We start from the raw sequence: 18,068 nt of genomic DNA, 5'->3' as shown, positions 1-18,068 counted from the left end.
TGTAACAACACGCTGATTCCCGGACTATCTGTGAGCTGGATTTAGAAGGCGATTGGGCCAGATCCGGCCCCCGGGCCTTAGGTTGCCTACCCCTGATTTAAAGATTTGAGCATTTAAAGTGGAGCTAGTCACCCACTCCAACTCAACAAACCCACTTAACGAAAAAAAGAACCTGACTTCCTGCAGTTTGGAAAGTGTCTGAGAAATGCATTAAAAAGTGTGGGCTGACTTAATAACAGGGAGCCACGCATACACTCTGAAAGCAAATAAGGAAATTTATTTATTTATCCATCACCTTTTGAAACGAAAGAGCCACAGAGCGACTTGTGAAAGTTTTAAAGACAAAAAATACAGCAAATATTCAATCGGTTAAGACTAAAGTGTTTATCCGAATAATCAATGAAGGGGTTTTGTACCCCGTCCAACCAGGAAGTGGATGAACGCAGAACAAACCTCTGTCTGTCTGTCGTCGTCTAACTGCCACACTAGCAAAGCAGAAGGAATATTCGGGAAAGACTAGATAAAGCCAAACCTCCATGTACGCAAATGAGGGTGAATGCTTGATAAATGTGTTGCCCTGAGGGGCCCAGACTGTAGCCTCTTGCTTGGCTCTGAGAAAAGCATATGTTATGTACTGAGTTGAATAGGATCCAAAAGGCAGCAGTCTGATTGGTCCTAGAACAATAGGATTCAGAATGCAGCAGTCTGATTGGTCCATAGGAGCCACCCAATCCAGCTGCAGGTGGAAGTGAATCCGCAACCTGATTGGCCTACAGGTGAATCCTGGAATTAGCCAATCACGTGGGGCCCACTGTGTAAATAATGTATATAAAGCAGACATGCTGGGGGAACTTCCATTCCTCCTCACCACTATGAGCTGAATAAAGAGCATGAAATCCACTCTCGACTCCGAGTATATTTCAGCAAAGATCTGAGGTGGGGAACCTGTAGCCCCACAGATGTTGGTCATCGTTCCTACCAGCTCCTAGCCAGTATGAGGGATGATGGGAGCATCTGGAGGGGTGACAGATTCCCCACCTCAATGCTTGGAGTCGACAGGGCCTCCATAAATGGTGGTGTGTGTGGTGTAAATGAGGATTCCCCTCAAGATTCAGCAATTCATTGTGACCCCTGAGACCACCTGGAAAAAGGGCAGGATCCTCTCCCCAGAGAAGGAGGCTGAAGAGAAAGCAAAGATCAAGCTATCTGAATCGGCATCAAAAAAGTGGACCTGGCCCCCTTCATAGTCCAGAGACACCCGGATCTTCCTGGGCTCACTGTTCAAGGCCAAAGGAGTCCACTCAGGGGAAGTTAAAGCAAACAGCTGGCAAGGCCAAGGCGGGCTGTGCGGTCTCTTCGCCACAGCCCAGATGCCTTCCTTCGGACTGAAGCTGAAACACCCCTTCCTCCTGAGGGAAACTCGCGCCACCCCTAAGGCCCACATCGCCCCTTCCTCCTCTTCCACCCCGACCTCCCACCAGTGTCTTCCTGACACAAATCTCTCATAGCCCAGTACACAGAATTCCCGGTCAAATCTCCCGGGGTTCTCAGGCAGGCCCCGATATCCATCTTCCCATCTCACGCTTGTCAGGTCCTCTGAGAGAACCAGGAAAGGGTGTGCTGTGTCGGGATCCAGAATCACATTCACTGAAGGGGAAAAGAGAGAATAATAATAATAATAATAATTTATTATTTGTACCCCGCCCATCTGGCTGGGTTTCCCCAGCCACTCTGGGCGGCTTCCATAAAAACCAGAGATACACTAAAATATCACAGATTAAGGAAAAGAAAAAGGAAAAGGAAAGAAGGTGAGCAGCGTTAAAAAGAGAGAGAGAGAAAAGAAAATGTTGAGCTCAGTGGCTGCCAAGTGACCAGGGCCTCCCCAGAGCTATCTACGATACCATACAATACCCTGTGTCCAGGGCAGCTGTTTACCAGCTCCATCTGGTACGCAGACTGAGACCCTACCTGCCCGCGGACTGTCTCGCCAGAGTGGTGCATGCTCTGGTTATCTCCTGCTTGGACTACTGCAATGCACGCTGTGTGGGGCTACCTTTGAAGGTGACCTGGAAACTACAATTAATCCAGAATGCGGCAGCTAGACTGGTGACTGGGAGTGACCGCCGAGACAATATAACACCGGTCTTGAAAGACCTACACTGGCTCCCAGTACGTTTCAGAGCACAATTCAACGTGTTGGTGCTGACCTTTAAAGCCCTAAATGGCCTTGGTCCTGTATACCTGAAGGAGCGTCTCCACCCCCATCCTTCTGCCTGGATACTGAGGTCCAGCTCCGAGGGCCTTCTGGCAGTTCCCTCACTGCGAGAAGCCAAGTTACAGGGAACCAGGCAGAGGGCCTTCTCAGTAGTGGCACCCGCCCTGTGGAATGCCCTCCCACCAGATGTCAAAGAGAAAAATAACTACCAAACTTTTAGAACACATCTAAAGGCAGCCCTGTTTAGGAAAGCTTTTAATGCTTAATAGGCTATTGTATTTTAGTGTTTTCTTGGAAGCCGCCCAGAGTGGCTGGGGGGACCCAGCCAGATGGGTTGGGTATAAATAAATTATTATTATTATTATTATTATTATTATTATTATTATTATTATTGATGCTTTTGAATTATGATACGATAATCTTTATTGTCATTGTCCCATACAGAACGACAAAATTGAAAAATGTACCTAAAACATTCAAAACCAACAAGCCTGCTATCCCAGCTATCCCAACCTGGTTAGCCGCCTAAAAACTCTGATACCCCATTTTTAAATACAATATACTTCCATAGAGACTCCTTACACTGCATTTAAAACCAAAATTGCATTTGGGTAGAAACTGTTTCTCATCTCCTCCTCTTCCTCTGCCTGCTGCTGAACTTGTTCCTTTCCCCCCTCCTTTTGGGACTCGCCCACACTTCCGCTGTTCCCATACCTACAAAGTGTGGGTCCAAGCAGTTTTCCGCTTGGCCCACTCCCTCCCCATGGAAAACCCTTCGCCTGAAGATTCTGAATATTCTGGATATATTCTTTACTGAGTTTGATTATTAGTACAGTTACTCCATTCGTTATTCAAGACGTAATAAGCTACACAAAAAACCCAAAATAATTTAACATCATATAATACTGCTACAATAAGTCTTAAAATCTTTAAGAGTGACTTCCGTCCACCTCATTGAGGCTCCTTACTTCTTCTTTACTTTTTAAACTGTGTTCTTTTTCTTCTTTTAATTCATTGATCTTAATAAAATATACATTATCTATTGTTATCTACTTTGAGAAAAGAAAAGGTAAAGGTAAAGGGACCCCTTGACCATTAGGTCCAGTCGTGGATGACTCTGGGGTTGCGGCACTCATCTCGCTTTATTGGCCGAGGGAGCTGGCGTACAGCTTCCGGGTCATGTGGCCAGCATGACTAAGCCGCTTCTGGCAAATCAGAGCAGCACACAGAAACGCCGTTTACCTTCCCGCTGGAGCAGTACCTATTTATCTACTTGCACTTTGACAGGCTTTCAAACTGTTAGGTTGGCAGGAGCTGGGACCCAGCAACAGGAGCTCACCCCGTCACGGGGATTTGAACCGCCGACCTTCTGATCGGCAAACTGTAGGCTCTGTGATTTAGACCACAGCGCCACCCGTATAGTAGTCAAAGCATATTAAGGATTTTGTTCAGGAACAGTGTTTTTCTAAATACACTCTGTAACAATTTTTGGTTTGATTGGTTCCTGATTACCTTTGCCATTTTTGCTAGTTCTAAGTATTCACACAATTTAATTTGCCATTCTTCCTTTGTAGGGTTTTTTTCTCCCTTCCAATTTTTAGCAGTCAGCATTCTCGCTGATTCTTATACCCTTCGTCTGAAGATAACAGGGTGGTTCACAATATAAAAGCACAAAAATGCATGCCCATAACAACCAACAAAAACAGAGGACATCATGGGGTCAGCTCACACCCTCGCTCAGCTTCCGCACTGGGAATTTAAAGCAGAACAGTCACACTGAGGGCTTGTCCACACTTGCCTCCCCACCCTACTTTTTCCAGGCACTCTTTCTTCATCCCCAGAGATTTCCCCACAAATACCTGCTCTTTAAAGCGCATTCGGAGCAAATGGCAATCTGCGGGAAAACTTGAATTGACGTTTGCTCTGATTGAGAGCTAAAGAGCAGGTTTTCACAAGGAAAGCGCTACGGCAAAACAAACAAATACTTGGACGCAGAGCTTTTAAGTGCAGAACCTGTGCTGAGGAAGCATGGGGCAAAAGGTAAATATGGATAAGTCCTTAGTTAACTCACTTTTTTATGGGGAATCTATGGTCTGTCTCCCTATAAATCAACTCTATCACTTTAACCCTTCCTTTTTCAATAGCATCACAGCTGAGCCAGTTTCTCCCCACCCCATCAATTGGGTCTGAGGAGGATGAATCATAGCTGAGAGTGCAGTAAAGGGGGAGGGAGAATTTGATACTTCCCCTCACATTGTGGTCCCATTGAAAACTTCCCTCTTCACAACATCCGGAGAAGGAAAGAGAAGATTCTGCTCACAGGGTTGCAGAATGTTGTTTGGAATCTATTAAGTCTGGAAGAACTGTGATTATATTGGCAATTTAAAGCAGAAGAGCAATGACTGGGTGCTGGCAATTTTAAAAAATGTTTTAACTGATCTTAACATCAAAAATGTTTCCCCCCCTTTTTTTTAAAAAAAAGTTTTTTATTTTATTTTTAATTTGGTATTTGGTGGTGGTGGCTGGTGTTTAATTTTATTTCGGTGTTTGCCTCCCTGGGTTCCACTGGAAGGAACGTCAATATAGGCATTTAAATATAATAATAATAATAATAATAATAATAATAATAATAATAATAATAATACAATCTGCATCTGCAATCTCTGTGAGCCACTACTCTGGTCTGCCTCTATCAGTCAGGTTCTTTGACATTTTTGAAAGAAAGGTGTGTGGAACCACCTGCCAGATGCAACCTCATTATAGATATTTAAGCCTTCATCACCCACCAAGAGTTCCCCCATCTCCTACATTTCCCTGCTAATAGTTACCTTTGCTCAACGTTTCCTTTGCCGGCTCTGTTTTTGGGGAATAAAATGTGGACAAATGTGAAGCGAGATAATAATACATATAGCAAGTATGTCAGTTCATGAAAAAAAAAAAAAAAAGAACGACGAAAGAAACACAGAATACTGAGATGAGCATTTTAATTAGAAACCTAGGAAGCCATATAACAAGGCTGAGTGTAAGAATCACAGAACTGCAGAATTGGAAGGGACCCCAAAGGGCATGTAGTCCAACTCCCTGCAGTCTAATTTAGTATTGTCTACACCAGAGGTTTTCGACCTTTTGGAGTCCACGGCTGCCTTGAGCAACTACAATGGTACCTCAGGTTACAGACGCTTCAGGTTACAGACTCCGCTAACCCAGAAATAGTACCTCAGGTTAAGAACTTTACCTCAGGATGAGAACAGAAATCGTGTGGCAGTAACAGTGGGAGGCCCTATTAGCTAAAGTGGTACCTCAGATTAAGAACAGTTTCAGGTTAAGAACGGACCTCCAGAACAAATTAAGTTCTTAACCGGAGGTACCACTGTAAATTCTTTCAGCGGCTTCCTTGTGGGGCTCAAGAGCCCAGTTTTCCGCCTCTTGCCTGCAGAGCTGGCAGCCTCTTACCCTTTTCTGAACACCCTCCCTTGTGGAGGATTCCCTCAGCCTCCTCTCCTCTCTTGTCTCCCCTCTCCTTAGGAGTCCTCCAGGCAGCCTCACCAAAACCCAAAACTGCATCATTTCCTCCCCACCTTTCATCTGGAGCAATGCAAACACCTTCCTCTCCCCATCTCTCATTTAAAAAAGGGACTCCTCCCATCGTCTCCCCTCACCAGAGTTTTGCTTCCCATAAAACTACCACAAAATTACCTTTGCTCAGTGCTTCTTCCAAAGACTCTGTTATGGGAAGGAAAAGAGGACAAATTTACTCTAGGTGAGGCACACAGCAACATGAGTCAATCACAAAATAACTCCGTACGACCAGCATTTAAATGACACTAGTGAACAAATTTATGCTTTTTTTAAAAAAAAAATTGAAAACTGCTGTCAGAGCTGCCTCTAGGTCCCAGCTCACAGAGGACCAACGCCAGGTTGATGTAATGTACAAAAGTCTTTATTGAAGTTTAGTTTCCATTCCAACGCCAGAGCGTGCAGCCCTACGTCTTAACCTTAGATCGGCGAAGTCCCGTCTGACTCACCGCCCCTTCCGCACCAGTTTAAGATCCTAGCCCTACTCTACCTCTTCCGTTGTTCTTTCCTCCTCTGGGTCCTTCTGCCCCCTGGGGTTTCCTCCTTTCTGGACTCTTCTGACGCTGACCCCCCTGAGTCTTGCCCCTCCTTCCGGCGGGCTTTAGGACCTGGCTCCCTATCCGGGCTACCTGCTGTGCCGCTCGCCTGTACATTTGAACTTGGCGCGCGCGCCCAGCCGGTAACCTTCCTCCTGACCGTTTCCCCGCTCTCCGATGGAGGCGTGGTCAATCCTGAGTCATCTCCTCTCGCTGGTAGTGAGAACACTGGTCCCGATTCCTGGGACTCCTCCCCCCTACTGCGCTCTGGTGGGGAAGCTGGTCCTGATTTCCAACTGCTGCTCAGGGAGTCCCCGCTGGCCCCTTCCTTCTGGGGTTTCCCCCTTGGCACCTCCCTCGCCCTGGCCAACGGCGCCCCCTTCTGTGAATCTTCCGATTCGCTGGAGAGGCTCGTGGAATCCCTCTGACCACTGTCACTGCCTACACCTCCCTCGGATTCCTCCTCCTCGCTCTCCATTTCCTCCCTCTCCTGTGCCTCTGCTCCTGAGCCCCTGACAACTGCTTTAGGTGTAAAGGGAAGCAACTTGATGGAGAGGAAGAATCAAAGGAGAAGAAGAAGAGTTTGGATTTGATACCCCGCTTTATCACTACCCGAAGGAGTCTCCAAGCGGCTAACATTCTCCTTTCGCTTCCTCCTCCACAACAAACACTCTGTGAGGTGAGTGAGGCTGAGAGACTTCAGAGAAGTGTGACTAGCCCAACCCAAGGTCACCCAGCAGCTGCATGTGGAGGAGCGGGGAAGCGAACCCAGTTCACCAGATTACGAGACTACCGCTCTTAACCACTACACCACACTGGCTCCATGGTTACGTTCTCCCTCTTCTGTCAGAGGCAGCATGGCTGTGAATACCAGTCACCAGTGAATTGCAGAACAGGAGAGTGCTGTTGCACTCTGTTCCTGCTTATGGACTTGCCAGGAACATCTGGTTGGCCCCTGGGAGAAAAGGATGCTGGACTACGTTGGCCTATGCCCTGATCCAGCAGGTTGTTCTGATGTTTACGTTATGTTCTTGTACAACTGGGCTTTTGCTTTTCAAATATCACTCCAAAGAAGTGGGTGGATTCATTAATGGATACGGAAGTTGCCAGACAACAGATTCCGCCCCTTCCATTTCCATGTCCACCAGGAGAAATGGTCTAGTCCAGAGATAGCTGAGGTTCTCCAGATGTTGCGGTGTCAGGAGCTCAGCCTACACTCGAGTAGGACCATGCCCTACTGGCATGTTCTTTCCCCCCCTGGTCTTTCGTTTGGGAGCTTCAAAAGCTTTCTTCAGCCCAAACATCACAGCGACCGATGCCAACCGACGCCGGCACGCTTAAGGATCCGCAGAGTTTGCACATCATGCATGACAGACCTCAGCAACTCAGCATTTTGGCTAATCTACTTTATTTACATATAAACACACATGGAGCACTGCAACATGGCTCCCTCTCTCTCTAGCATCAGACAGCAAAGAGAAAAAGAACAAAGGACAATAGTCCCACTTCACGGAACACAGTAACAAAGTTACTGCCCAGAAAGTTGATGGGCATTCCCATTCAAATGGTGTGTGTGTGTGTGTGTGTGTGCGTGCGCACTGTGTCATGTGATCAGTGGGGCGGGGCTTACCTGGGCCCCACAATATTTTATTCAAGTTGGCATCCCTGATAAGCCAGTATAATGTGGTCTAGTCTGTGGGTCTCCAAACTCTGGGAGACCCTCATTCCTCTTACAGAGCTACAGTTCTCAGAAGGATTTGATTGTTAAACCACTTCCAGAATTGTAGCTTTGTGAAGTGAGAAGATGTCTCTGCGCTTTTGACAAGGTACCATTCCCAGGTTTCCTGGGGGGGGGGGTCGGAAGCCATGACTGTTAAAGTGATCTAATAACAGTGCTTCAAATGTATGGTGCAGAGGTGGCCTTTGATGAGGAGAATCCTTTTACGGAAGACACCCTGAGCCCCATTTTAGGAAACAGGAAGAGATGTGACACAGCCTCACTTGTTCAGACACCTGGGACATTGCAGAGAAAGCCAGCCCCTCACTTTGCATGTACCCAATCTGGAAAACCCACCCGCCTCCTACAGCTGTCCACCAATACCTTCAATTTCTTCCATGACCTTTTTGAGAACCAGTCTTTTATGAGAGTAACTTCTGAGTCCTTCCTCAGGCCCTGGAGAAAGCTCCACCACCTGCCTCAGTTGCCCCTCCTGATACCTGGAAAGAAGTTGAGAGCCAGTTAAAAGAGTGGTTTGAAAGCACTGTCTCCTCCTGCAGGCCTGAAGCACAAGGAATCCATGACCCTACAGATATTGTTAGACTACAACTCCCATCAGCCCCAGCCAGCATGGGCAATGGTCAGGCATGATGGCAGCTGTAGTTCAGCAGCACCAGAAGAACCGCAGGTTCCCTTATCTTGTTGTAGTATGAAGCGGCAGACCGGATATTTTATTTACTCGTGACAAGGTTCCTTCAGCAATACCTCAGTTTTCGAATGTCTCCATTGTCAGCTTATGAACTCCATAAACCCGGAAGCAAATGCTTTGGTTTCCGAACACACCTCGGAAGTTGAATATGCCACACAGCTTCTGCTGTGTGCAAGATCCTGAAGCCTAATTGTTGACTGTTTTCGGTTTTTGAACGTTTCAGAACCATAGCTGTCAACTTACAGATTTGAAAATAAGGGACCAGCAGCCTTGAAAATAAGGGATCAGCAGCCAAAATAAGGGATTTTCCGAACACAGGTATGTTCAACTTCTGAGCCCCTCCAAGCCAAAGGCGGAAAGCCCAGCCAGCAGCCAAACGAAGCCTCAAGTGGTGGTTCCCACAGCGCAACAACCCAGCAAAGGGGATGCAGCAAGGAAAACCACGTCACTTCTCCTCTGGGAAGCGCTGAGCAAAGGCGAGTCCCCAGGCAACGTGGCTGATTTGATCAGCACAAGGCATGCAAGCTCCACCTCCCAGTCGTTCTTAGATTCCTTATTGGGTGAGCAATGCAGCCAAGCAACACAGTTGGGGCCTCCCTCCTCCCTGGCCAGCAGGGAGGGAGGGAGAGGAGCTGCTTCCTTTGAAACCTGGGAAATTTAAGGGACATCATCAATAAGGGACAGCAGTGGGACACAGCGCTGGGATAAAGGACTTTCCTGCCAAATAAGGGACAGTTGACAGCTATGACTCGTGACAAGGTTCCTTCAGCAATACCTCGGTTTTCGAAAGTCTCCATTGTCAAACATTTCGGTTTATGAACACTGTAAACCCGGAAGCAAACGCTTAGGTTTCCGAACACACCTCGGAAGTTGAATATGCCATGCAGCTTCTGCTCTGTGTAAGATCCTGAAGCCTAATTGTCGACTGTTTTCGGTTTTTGAATGTTTCAGAACTCAAATGGCCTTCCAGAATGGATTACATTCGAAAACCGAGGTACCGCTGTGATTGGTGAGTGAGTGTTAGAGGGCGAGACAAAGCGAAAGCGAAAGCGAAAGAGAGAGAGAGAGAGAGAGAGAGAGAGAGGGGGAGTCCACTGCTCAAAACCTTTCATTTCCTTTTGACCTCACTGTTTACGATACTGCCCCTCCCTCTCCAACTATGTAGCTATGTACCTGAAACTCATGGTAACAACATCAGGTATCCGATCAAGGGAACAGTCATCCATGAAAGCTTACATGCCCTAATAAATCCATTTGTCTTTAAAGGTTTCGCAATATCTTTTGTTGCTTTTGCTGCAAGAGACTATCAAAACCAGAAAGAACAGCAAGCGGAGAGAGTAAGAGTCACATACCTGCTCAGGGTCTTTTTTATGTCCTGAAAGAAAGAGAGAAATGGGTCTCAGGTAGGGACAGGTGCATCTGTTAATTCCACTTTCCTACAGCTTCTGATTTTGGCAGCCCTAAATGCAGTTTTCGATGTTTCCAAAACTATTTGCGATGGAAGTCCTTCATGGAAATTCATCAGTCTCCTAATGATGTGTATTTTTCTATGCATTCCCCCCTCAAATATACACATTTTTGTACATCAATCTTCCATAATATAATGCATTTTGATGCTATTTTCATGGACGTGTACATTTTTACCTCATTACAGGCGTTTTTGTACACAGTGTTTTGCTGGAGACGTGCGCAGCAAAATTCAGAGAAGTGCGAATTTTGAAGGATGGCTGTGTCAGTTGCCTTGCTTCAGACTTATTTAATAATTCTTATACAGTGGACACTCGGGTTGCGAACATGATCCGTGTGGAAGGCATGTTCGCAACCCACAGCATTACTAACCTGCGCCTGCGCATCTGCACATGCGCAGGTTGGAATTAGGCGCTTCTGCACATGCGTGACTGCCGAAACCCGGAACTAACTCATTCCGGTACTTCTGGGTTTCGGCGGTCCGTAACCCGAAAAAATGCAACCTGACGCGGCTGTAACCCGAGGTATGACTGTACAGTGGTACCTCAGGTTAAGTACTTAATTCATTCCGGAGGTCCGTTTTTTAACTTGAAACTGTTCTTAACCTGAAGCACCACTGTAGCTAAGGGGGCCTCCTGCCACGCCGATGGAGCACAATTTCTGTTCTCATCCTGAAGCAAAGTTCTTAACCCAAGGTACTATTTCTGGGTTAGCGGAGTCTGTAACCTGAAGCGTATGTAACCTGAAGCATATGTAACCTGAGGTACCACTGTACAGAGTTAGAAGCTGAGATAGGAAAGATAGGAGGCAAATGACACCTTAAACCTAGGTTATGGGCGCAACAATGGAATGTCTAGGCGCGTTTTTTTCATAACAAGGGAGTGGGATCCATCTCTGTCTCAAGTCTCACCTGCAAGAATTTGCTGTCTGGCTGCTGCCTCTTCCTCTCCATGTCGCTGATAAGCGTGTTGAGGCGGAAAGACTCATCAGAGAGGCTGGCAACATTTTCTTTCCATGTCTTCTCAACCTCTCTCTCCAGATCTCCTAGCTGGGCCAGCCAACGGCGCTCGTTTTCCTTAAGGAACTTCTGCATTTGCTTGAAAACACCCCTGATATTGAGTTTCTCCACTCCCACCTGTGACTAGAGGGGCAAGGGGGAACAAGAGACATAAGGAAAGGTGGCAAACAGTGGAATAGGAGGCTGGGTTGTATCCAACGATGCTGTTCCACTTGCACAACACACTTCTGTTCACACAACAGAATTCCCCTTTCCTTTTCTACAACCCCCAGGCAATCTCAAATCTGCTCCAGGGGGATAGGGGAACTTCCAGAGCAGATTTTTAGGGGGATGAGGGGGAGGGCATACAACCCCTCCAAATTAAGCAACAGTGTGTGCCTGTAGCAACGAATTACAGTGGTACCTCGGGTTAAGTACTTAATTCGTTCTGGAGGTCCATTCTTAACCTTTAGCTAATGGGGCCTCCCACTGCTGCCGCGCCACCGGAGCACAATTTCTGTTCTCATCCTGAAGCAAAGTTCTTAACGTGAAGCAATATTTCAGGGTTAGCAGAGTCTGTAACCTGAAGCGTCTGTAACCTGAAGCGTATGTAACCCGAGGTACCACTGTAATTTGGCACATAGTAATAATAATAATAATAATAATAATAATAATAATAATAATAATAATAATAATGTATTATTTGTACCCCGCCCATCTGGCTGGGTTTCCCCAGCCACTCTGGGCGGCTTCCATAGAAACCAAAAATACACTAAAACCACACATTAAAAACTTCCCTGAACTTAAGATGTCTTCTGAATGTCAGGTAATTGTTGATCACTTTGACATCATGATGCTTCCCTTCCTCTGGCAAGTACTGACGGTCTCCACAAGACTGTACCCATGTATTCTCTTAAAAGGTTTTCTGGGCACCTTATACCTCAACAGCCGGCTACGTCCAGTGGCGGAGGAAGCCTCTTGGGCACCTGGGGCGGCATGCCAAGGGGTGGTGCAAACTGCCCACAGGGGCAAGGCGAACCGCCGATAGGGACGTGGTGCACACGGGGGACAGGATGGGACTGCACGGCACGGCCACTGTCCGCCCACTGCCTCCCCCCAGCTGTAGGTCAGCTGAGGCCCCACGGTGCACCCTTTCTCTACTGGCACCGCATGTCCTGTCCCGTCCCTATGGGCATCCCTGTTGGCGTGGCGGTGATCCACCCAGGGGGGATTTTGTCACCCCCCTCAGGGATGACACCTGGGGCAGACTGCCTGCACCGCACCGCCCGTTGTCCGCCACTGGCTATGTCATTTCAAAATGTGCATTGAGGGTAGTTTAAATTGCTTGTTTTAAATTGCGTTTTGAATAAATGTCCCGTGAATCCGCTGGATGAAATAGCGGAAGACCGTTGCCTCAGGAGAATGAGGGAAATTCTCAGGGATGATTCACACCCTGGCCGGCACTTTCTTGATCTCCTGCCCTCAGGAAGAAGATACAGAAGCATGATTCGTCGCACCAACAGGGTAAAGAACAGCTTCTATCCATGGGCTGTTAGGCTGCTGAATGAAAAGATCACAACAGGGCAACGGACTTTCGGGTTTGGTGGGTGTGCGTCAGTAAACAAGGGGAATGAAGACTAAGAGAGCTGAGTGGGGGGTGCTCATGTAATCTCACTGTATACAAGTTGTACAAGTGACAATAAAGTATTTCAATTTCAATTTCAATTTGAAAATGTCTGGGGGAGCATCTGCTTTCCATGTGTCCACAATGACAGGAATGAGCTTGTGTGAAATTTGTAGTACAGTCGTCCCTTGGAAGTTTAACGGAATCTGTTCCGGAAGTCCGTTCAAATTCCAAAACGTTCAAAAACCTAATCGTGGCTTCTGATTGGCTGCAGGAAGCTCCAGCAGCCAATCAGAAGCCGCGGAAGCTCTGTCGGATGTTTGGGTTCCAAAATAATGTTCGCAAACCAGAACAAACACTTCTGGGTTTGTGGCGTTTGGGAGCCAAAACGTCCGAGTTCCCAGGTGTTCAGGATCCAAGGTACGACTGTACTTGGGTCTTTGGTGGAAGATAGCATTTCCTTGTTGTCACCTGTATAATCAAAGGGGTTTTGATATCACATAGCAACACAGAAAGCTGCCTTATACTGAGGAAGACCATTGGCCCATCTAAGTGTTGTCCACAGTATCTGGCAGCGCCTCTCCGTGATTTCAGAAAGAGTTTGCTCCCAGCCCTACGTGGAGAGGCACCTAATTGAAATTGGGACTTTCAGCATCCAAAGATGCTCTACCATTGGGCTATGGGCTGCCCTTTTCCAAACCATGGGGGGGGGGGAGGGCAATGAATTGAACACCAACAGGTGAGTTCACACAAGCCTGTAGGCCACTTGTCAATTAGTTAGCAGTCAACAGCTTGCTGAATGTGTGAACGGGCTGCATGGCTGTGTCCTCTGTAACCCCAACACTCCTTTGCACATACAAGGAACCACTTAGTGCCACCAGCCACCCAGTAGAGAACTTGCATGTTTTGGACCAGCCATGTTGGTACAGAGGAACAACACGTGGTGCCTCATGCTGAACGCAAAGAGATATTTGCTGCCTCGAGGACTGAGCCGCCCAGTTCATTCTCATCCCCAGCACTGGAGCTGGAGGAACAAACACCTACTAAATACTTCTGCTTCTTCTCATCTTCAGCCTGTTCCCGGTGCAAAATGTTTTCTTTCTTTTTCTCCAGGGCCTGGAGCTGGGCCTCGATTTTCCCCTGCACAAACAGGAAAAAAAAAGACTTTTGCTTAGTCAGCCAGTCCAGTTCCCCCCGACTGAGTTCCTTATAAAGCCAAGTCTGATCCGATGCACTGTAGATGAGGCCCAGCTCTTAATTTCAAAGCTTCCTGGTGTTGGCTGCCGGGGCAACGACAACAACAACATCACCACCAACACAATCCTCTTGTGATTTGCTACATGACCCCACCTCTGTTTTGCATACTTAGATTGTAGGTCTTTCGTTTATTTAAACACTTAAACACTTTATATGCCGCTTAACTACAATTGTGCTATTATTATTAAACATTTGGGAATCAAGAGGCCTTTCCAACCTATTGCAAATCACCTACAGTTCCACCAGCAGATCCCAAACTACCTTCTGCCTAGGTAAAGGACCCCCTGACTGTTAAGTCCAGACTCTGGGGTTGCGGCACTCATCTCGCTTTACTGGCTGAGGGAGCCGACGTTTATCCGCAGACAGTTTTTCCGGGTCATGTGGCCAGCATGACGAAGCCGCTTCAGGCAAAACCAAAGCAGCGCACGGAAACGCCGTTTACCTTCCCGCCAGAGTGGTACCTATTTATCTACTTGCACTTTGAGGTGCTTTCAAACTGCTAGGTGGGCAGGAGCAGGGACCAAGCAACGGGAGCTCACCACATCGCGGGGATTTGAACTGCCGACCTTCTGATCGGCAAGTCCTAGGCTCTGTGGTTTAACCCACAGCGCCACCCGCGTCCCACCTTCTGCCTAGCGCTGGCTTAAATAAAAGAACAGCAATGCTCTCCACACCATGTACCATTTCAGACTCAATCTGTTGCGTCTCCTCCTGCTCTATCTATCTGGACCCCCAAACAATGGCAATTCCCTACCTTATACTCCTGGGCAGCCTCCTGCACAGGGACAACGTGATGATCTCGGTGCTCCTTGGAGAGGTTGCAGATCACGCATATGAGGACCTGGTCATCCTTGCAGAAGAGTTTGCAGGGTTCCTGGTCCCCCTTACACAGCTCAGACTTTTTCCCCTCCTCAATTTTCCTGATTATTTCGACCAAGTTTGCCAATTTCCTGTTGGGCTTGAATTGCCGTGGCTTCAAGGCTGCTCTGCACTGAGGGCAAAAAGGGTTCTTCTCCCGCCCGTCTCTCAGGCAGGCTTGGCAGAAATTGTGCCCGCAGTTGGTAGTCACTGGATCTTCGAAGTAGTCCAGGCAGATGGAGCAAATCACTTCTTCGCGAAGCTGCTTCTCAGGGGTTCCTGCTGCCATGGCTGCCTCTCCCTGGGCCAAACGACAGTCTTGGTTTCGTTTTCTGATTCCTGTTACTGCCAAGGTGTTTACTCTCCTGCTTCTACTTCAAGGGAGGGCAAGCTCTGGGGCGTACAAGAGCCCCACTGAGGGTAACAATGGATTAAGCCTTGCCTTTATTGTGCTCACCACATCTATTTTTAATAATGAATTGGGGAGAGGCGATAGCTCCTTTTGGTTTCTGTTATGTTCCTTCTCCTCCCTCCTTTTAACGGATAAACAACTCTGTCCTTCCCCACCCTCGCTGAGGAGTTGAGAGAGTGAACTAAGGTTTCTCACAATCCCTTTCTTACTTCCTTAACAAAAGCGTCAGACCCCTGTCTCAAGAAAGAGGGAAGTGGCGTTCCCTTTCTCTGAATAAATCTTTTTTTAAAAAACCCTTTAAATTTAGTTTTACAGTGGTGCCTCGGGTTACAGACGCTTCAGGTTACAGATGTTTCAGGTTACAGACTCCAATAACCCAGAAATAGTACCTTTGGTTAAGAACTTTACCTCAGGATGAGAACAGAAATCGCACGGCGGGGGCAGCGGGAGGCCCCATTAGCTAAAGTGGTACCTCAAGTTAAGAACAGTTTCAGGTTAAGAACGGACCTCCGGAACGAATTAAGTTCTTAACCTGAGGTACCACTGTATTAGCTAAACAGAAGGACAAGAACAACAAAACAGCAGTGGTGAGAGAATCAAGGGTCATTGTGCTCCTAAATGTGGGTGTTGCTTGGTTCTTAAGGGTGAGCCAATCTGTCCTTTCTGAGTTCATGGTGTCATGTTTTTCTAGCCTTTTAGTTGCAGAGCCATCTTTCCCATAGGGCTTAGTGGCGCGTTGCCCACTTAGTGGCGCGGTGCCCCAGCGAGTGGGGGAGCTGCGCGGCTTTGCTGGCGGCCTCCCCTTTCCCTGCACGCCTGGGTGTGCAGCTTGGCCCCCTAGGCTCCTGTGCATGGCAGGAGCGCGGGAGGGGAGCCCCAAATAGGCGGGTGGGAACAGTTTCGAAGGGGACGCTGGAGTCTCTCTCAGTAGCTCCCTGTCAAAGCTCCCCACCAGCAAGTGAGGACCCTGTCCCTCCCTTTTCGGTGCAGCGGCTTCCCAGGGGCAGAAGGGATGGAGACCCATCCGTAGCTGTGCCCAAGCGCATTTTTATTTCTCCCTTATGTAGCGTCAGTGGCGTAGCGTGGGTTGTCAGCACCTGGAGCAAGGCAAGTAATTTGTGCCCCCTAACCCGTGGGTTTGCGCCCCCTAACCCTAACCCCCAGATGTTGCGCCCGGTGCGGCCGGCCACCCCTGCACCCCCGCTACGCCACTGTGTAGCATTGCGAAATGCAGTGGGCTGAACATGCACACCCCGTACGCTGCATGTGTGGTTGTGGGTGAGGACAATCTGCTGCTGTCCCACCACACCCACTCACTTTGAGAGGATCAGGGGGCAACCGGGGTTGGCGTGTTTTGAAAGTTTTTAGAGTTTCCCATAATACTGTATAGTGTTTCTCAGCCTTGGACCTCCAGCATGAACTTAGCCAAGGGGGGAGGAAGGGGCAGCTGCCCCTCCCCAGATCAAGTAAAATAATAGAAATACTGAACTAACTGACCAATCACGTCAGTCCTGCCCCCCCCCCAATAAAAACCCTGGCTAGGCCCATGACCTCCAGCTGTTTTTGGACTACAACTCCCACCATCCTTGACCACTGGTCCCGCTAGCTAGGGATGATGGGAGTTGTAGTCCAAAAACAGCTGGAGGCCCAAGTTTGAGAAACACTGGCATAATACATTTCTAGATGCATCCTCAAAACATCGTAGACATGTCACAGAAAAGGTGTGGTGTCAGGCAGAAATCTGAGATCCAGGCACACCCCTGTCAATCAAGTATAGGTGTTTTGGTTTTTTTGCTTACTCCATTACAGTACAATAAAAAGTACAATTCCTTACTTCCTGAGTCATGTCAGATACACCCCATTGTCCTGTTAGGGTTTAATTCCACTATGGGATGAGTAAGTATTGTGAATGAGATCGTTACCCGTCTGGCAGGATATCACCGGTTATGACTCCTTGGAAAGGTTCTGCGGATCTGATTGTACATCTTGGGGATTATGGAGTGGACTTACTAACCCCTCTCCTGAAACCTCATTTCCCTGGGTCCTTAATGCCATTGGATCAGAGAAGATTGATACAACGAGTGATTTCTTATGCACTTCTAAAGTTTTCTCATATTGAGCCAATATGTAGATCCAGTGAATCACTGTTTGCCATATTCATTGATTTCCTGTGTTGTCCTGGAGTCGCAGGCTCCTTCGGCAAACTGAGCTGGCCTCCCTAGACACATGCAATGCCTTTGCAGATAGATATGTTGCTGTCATTTTCCTCTTGACCCTACGGGCTGCTGTTGCGTGGCTCTCAGGGATCTGAGCAGAGAGGCACTTTATGAATGGAGTTTTGAACCTAAATGAATGAGGCTTGAGGAAGCCCTTACGGTAAAGGTAAAGGGACCCCTGACCAGTAGGTCCAGTCGTGACCGACTCTGGGGTTGCGGCGCTCATCTCGCTTTATTGGCCGAGGGAGCCGGCGTACAGCTTCCGGGTCATGTGGCCAGCATGACTAAGCCGCTTCCGGCGATCCAGAGCAGCGCACGGAAACGCCGTTTACCTTCCCGCCTGAGCGGTACCCATTTATCTACTTGCACTTTGACGTGCTTTCAGACTGCTAGGTGGGCAGGAGAAGGGACCGAGAAACAGGAGCTCACCCTGTTGCTGGGATTCGAACCACCGACCTTCCGATCGGCAAGCGCTAGGCTCAGT

General features: G+C 48.0%; 2 protein-coding genes across 3 annotated transcripts in view; one reads left to right on the top strand and one right to left on the bottom strand.

The window, feature by feature from the left end:
• The window catches only part of LOC309336976 (zinc finger protein RFP-like), a 194,479-nt gene that overhangs the window by 70,452 nt on the left and 105,959 nt on the right, over nt 1–18,068 (top strand). The window lies entirely within an intron of this gene.
• Nucleotides 181–15,542, bottom strand: LOC309336941 (zinc finger protein RFP-like). Its single transcript, XM_081853468.1, has 8 exons — nt 14,853–15,542; nt 13,886–13,981; nt 11,131–11,361; nt 10,106–10,128; nt 8,429–8,544; nt 5,912–5,938; nt 5,044–5,070; nt 181–1,647 (listed from the first exon to the last, which is right to left on the bottom strand). The coding sequence occupies exons 1-8, from the start codon at nt 15,243–15,245 to the stop codon at nt 1,112–1,114; spliced, it is 1,449 nt and encodes a 482-aa protein (XP_081709594.1). The 5' UTR covers nt 15,246–15,542; the 3' UTR covers nt 181–1,111.

The sequence above is a fragment of the Podarcis erhardii genome, assembly GCF_964252035.2.
Source record: "Podarcis erhardii genome assembly, chromosome: 2".
NCBI lineage: Eukaryota > Metazoa > Chordata > Lepidosauria > Squamata > Lacertidae > Podarcis > Podarcis erhardii.
Note: the sequence above shows the minus strand (reverse complement) of the source record. Positions and strands in the feature narration are given on the sequence as shown.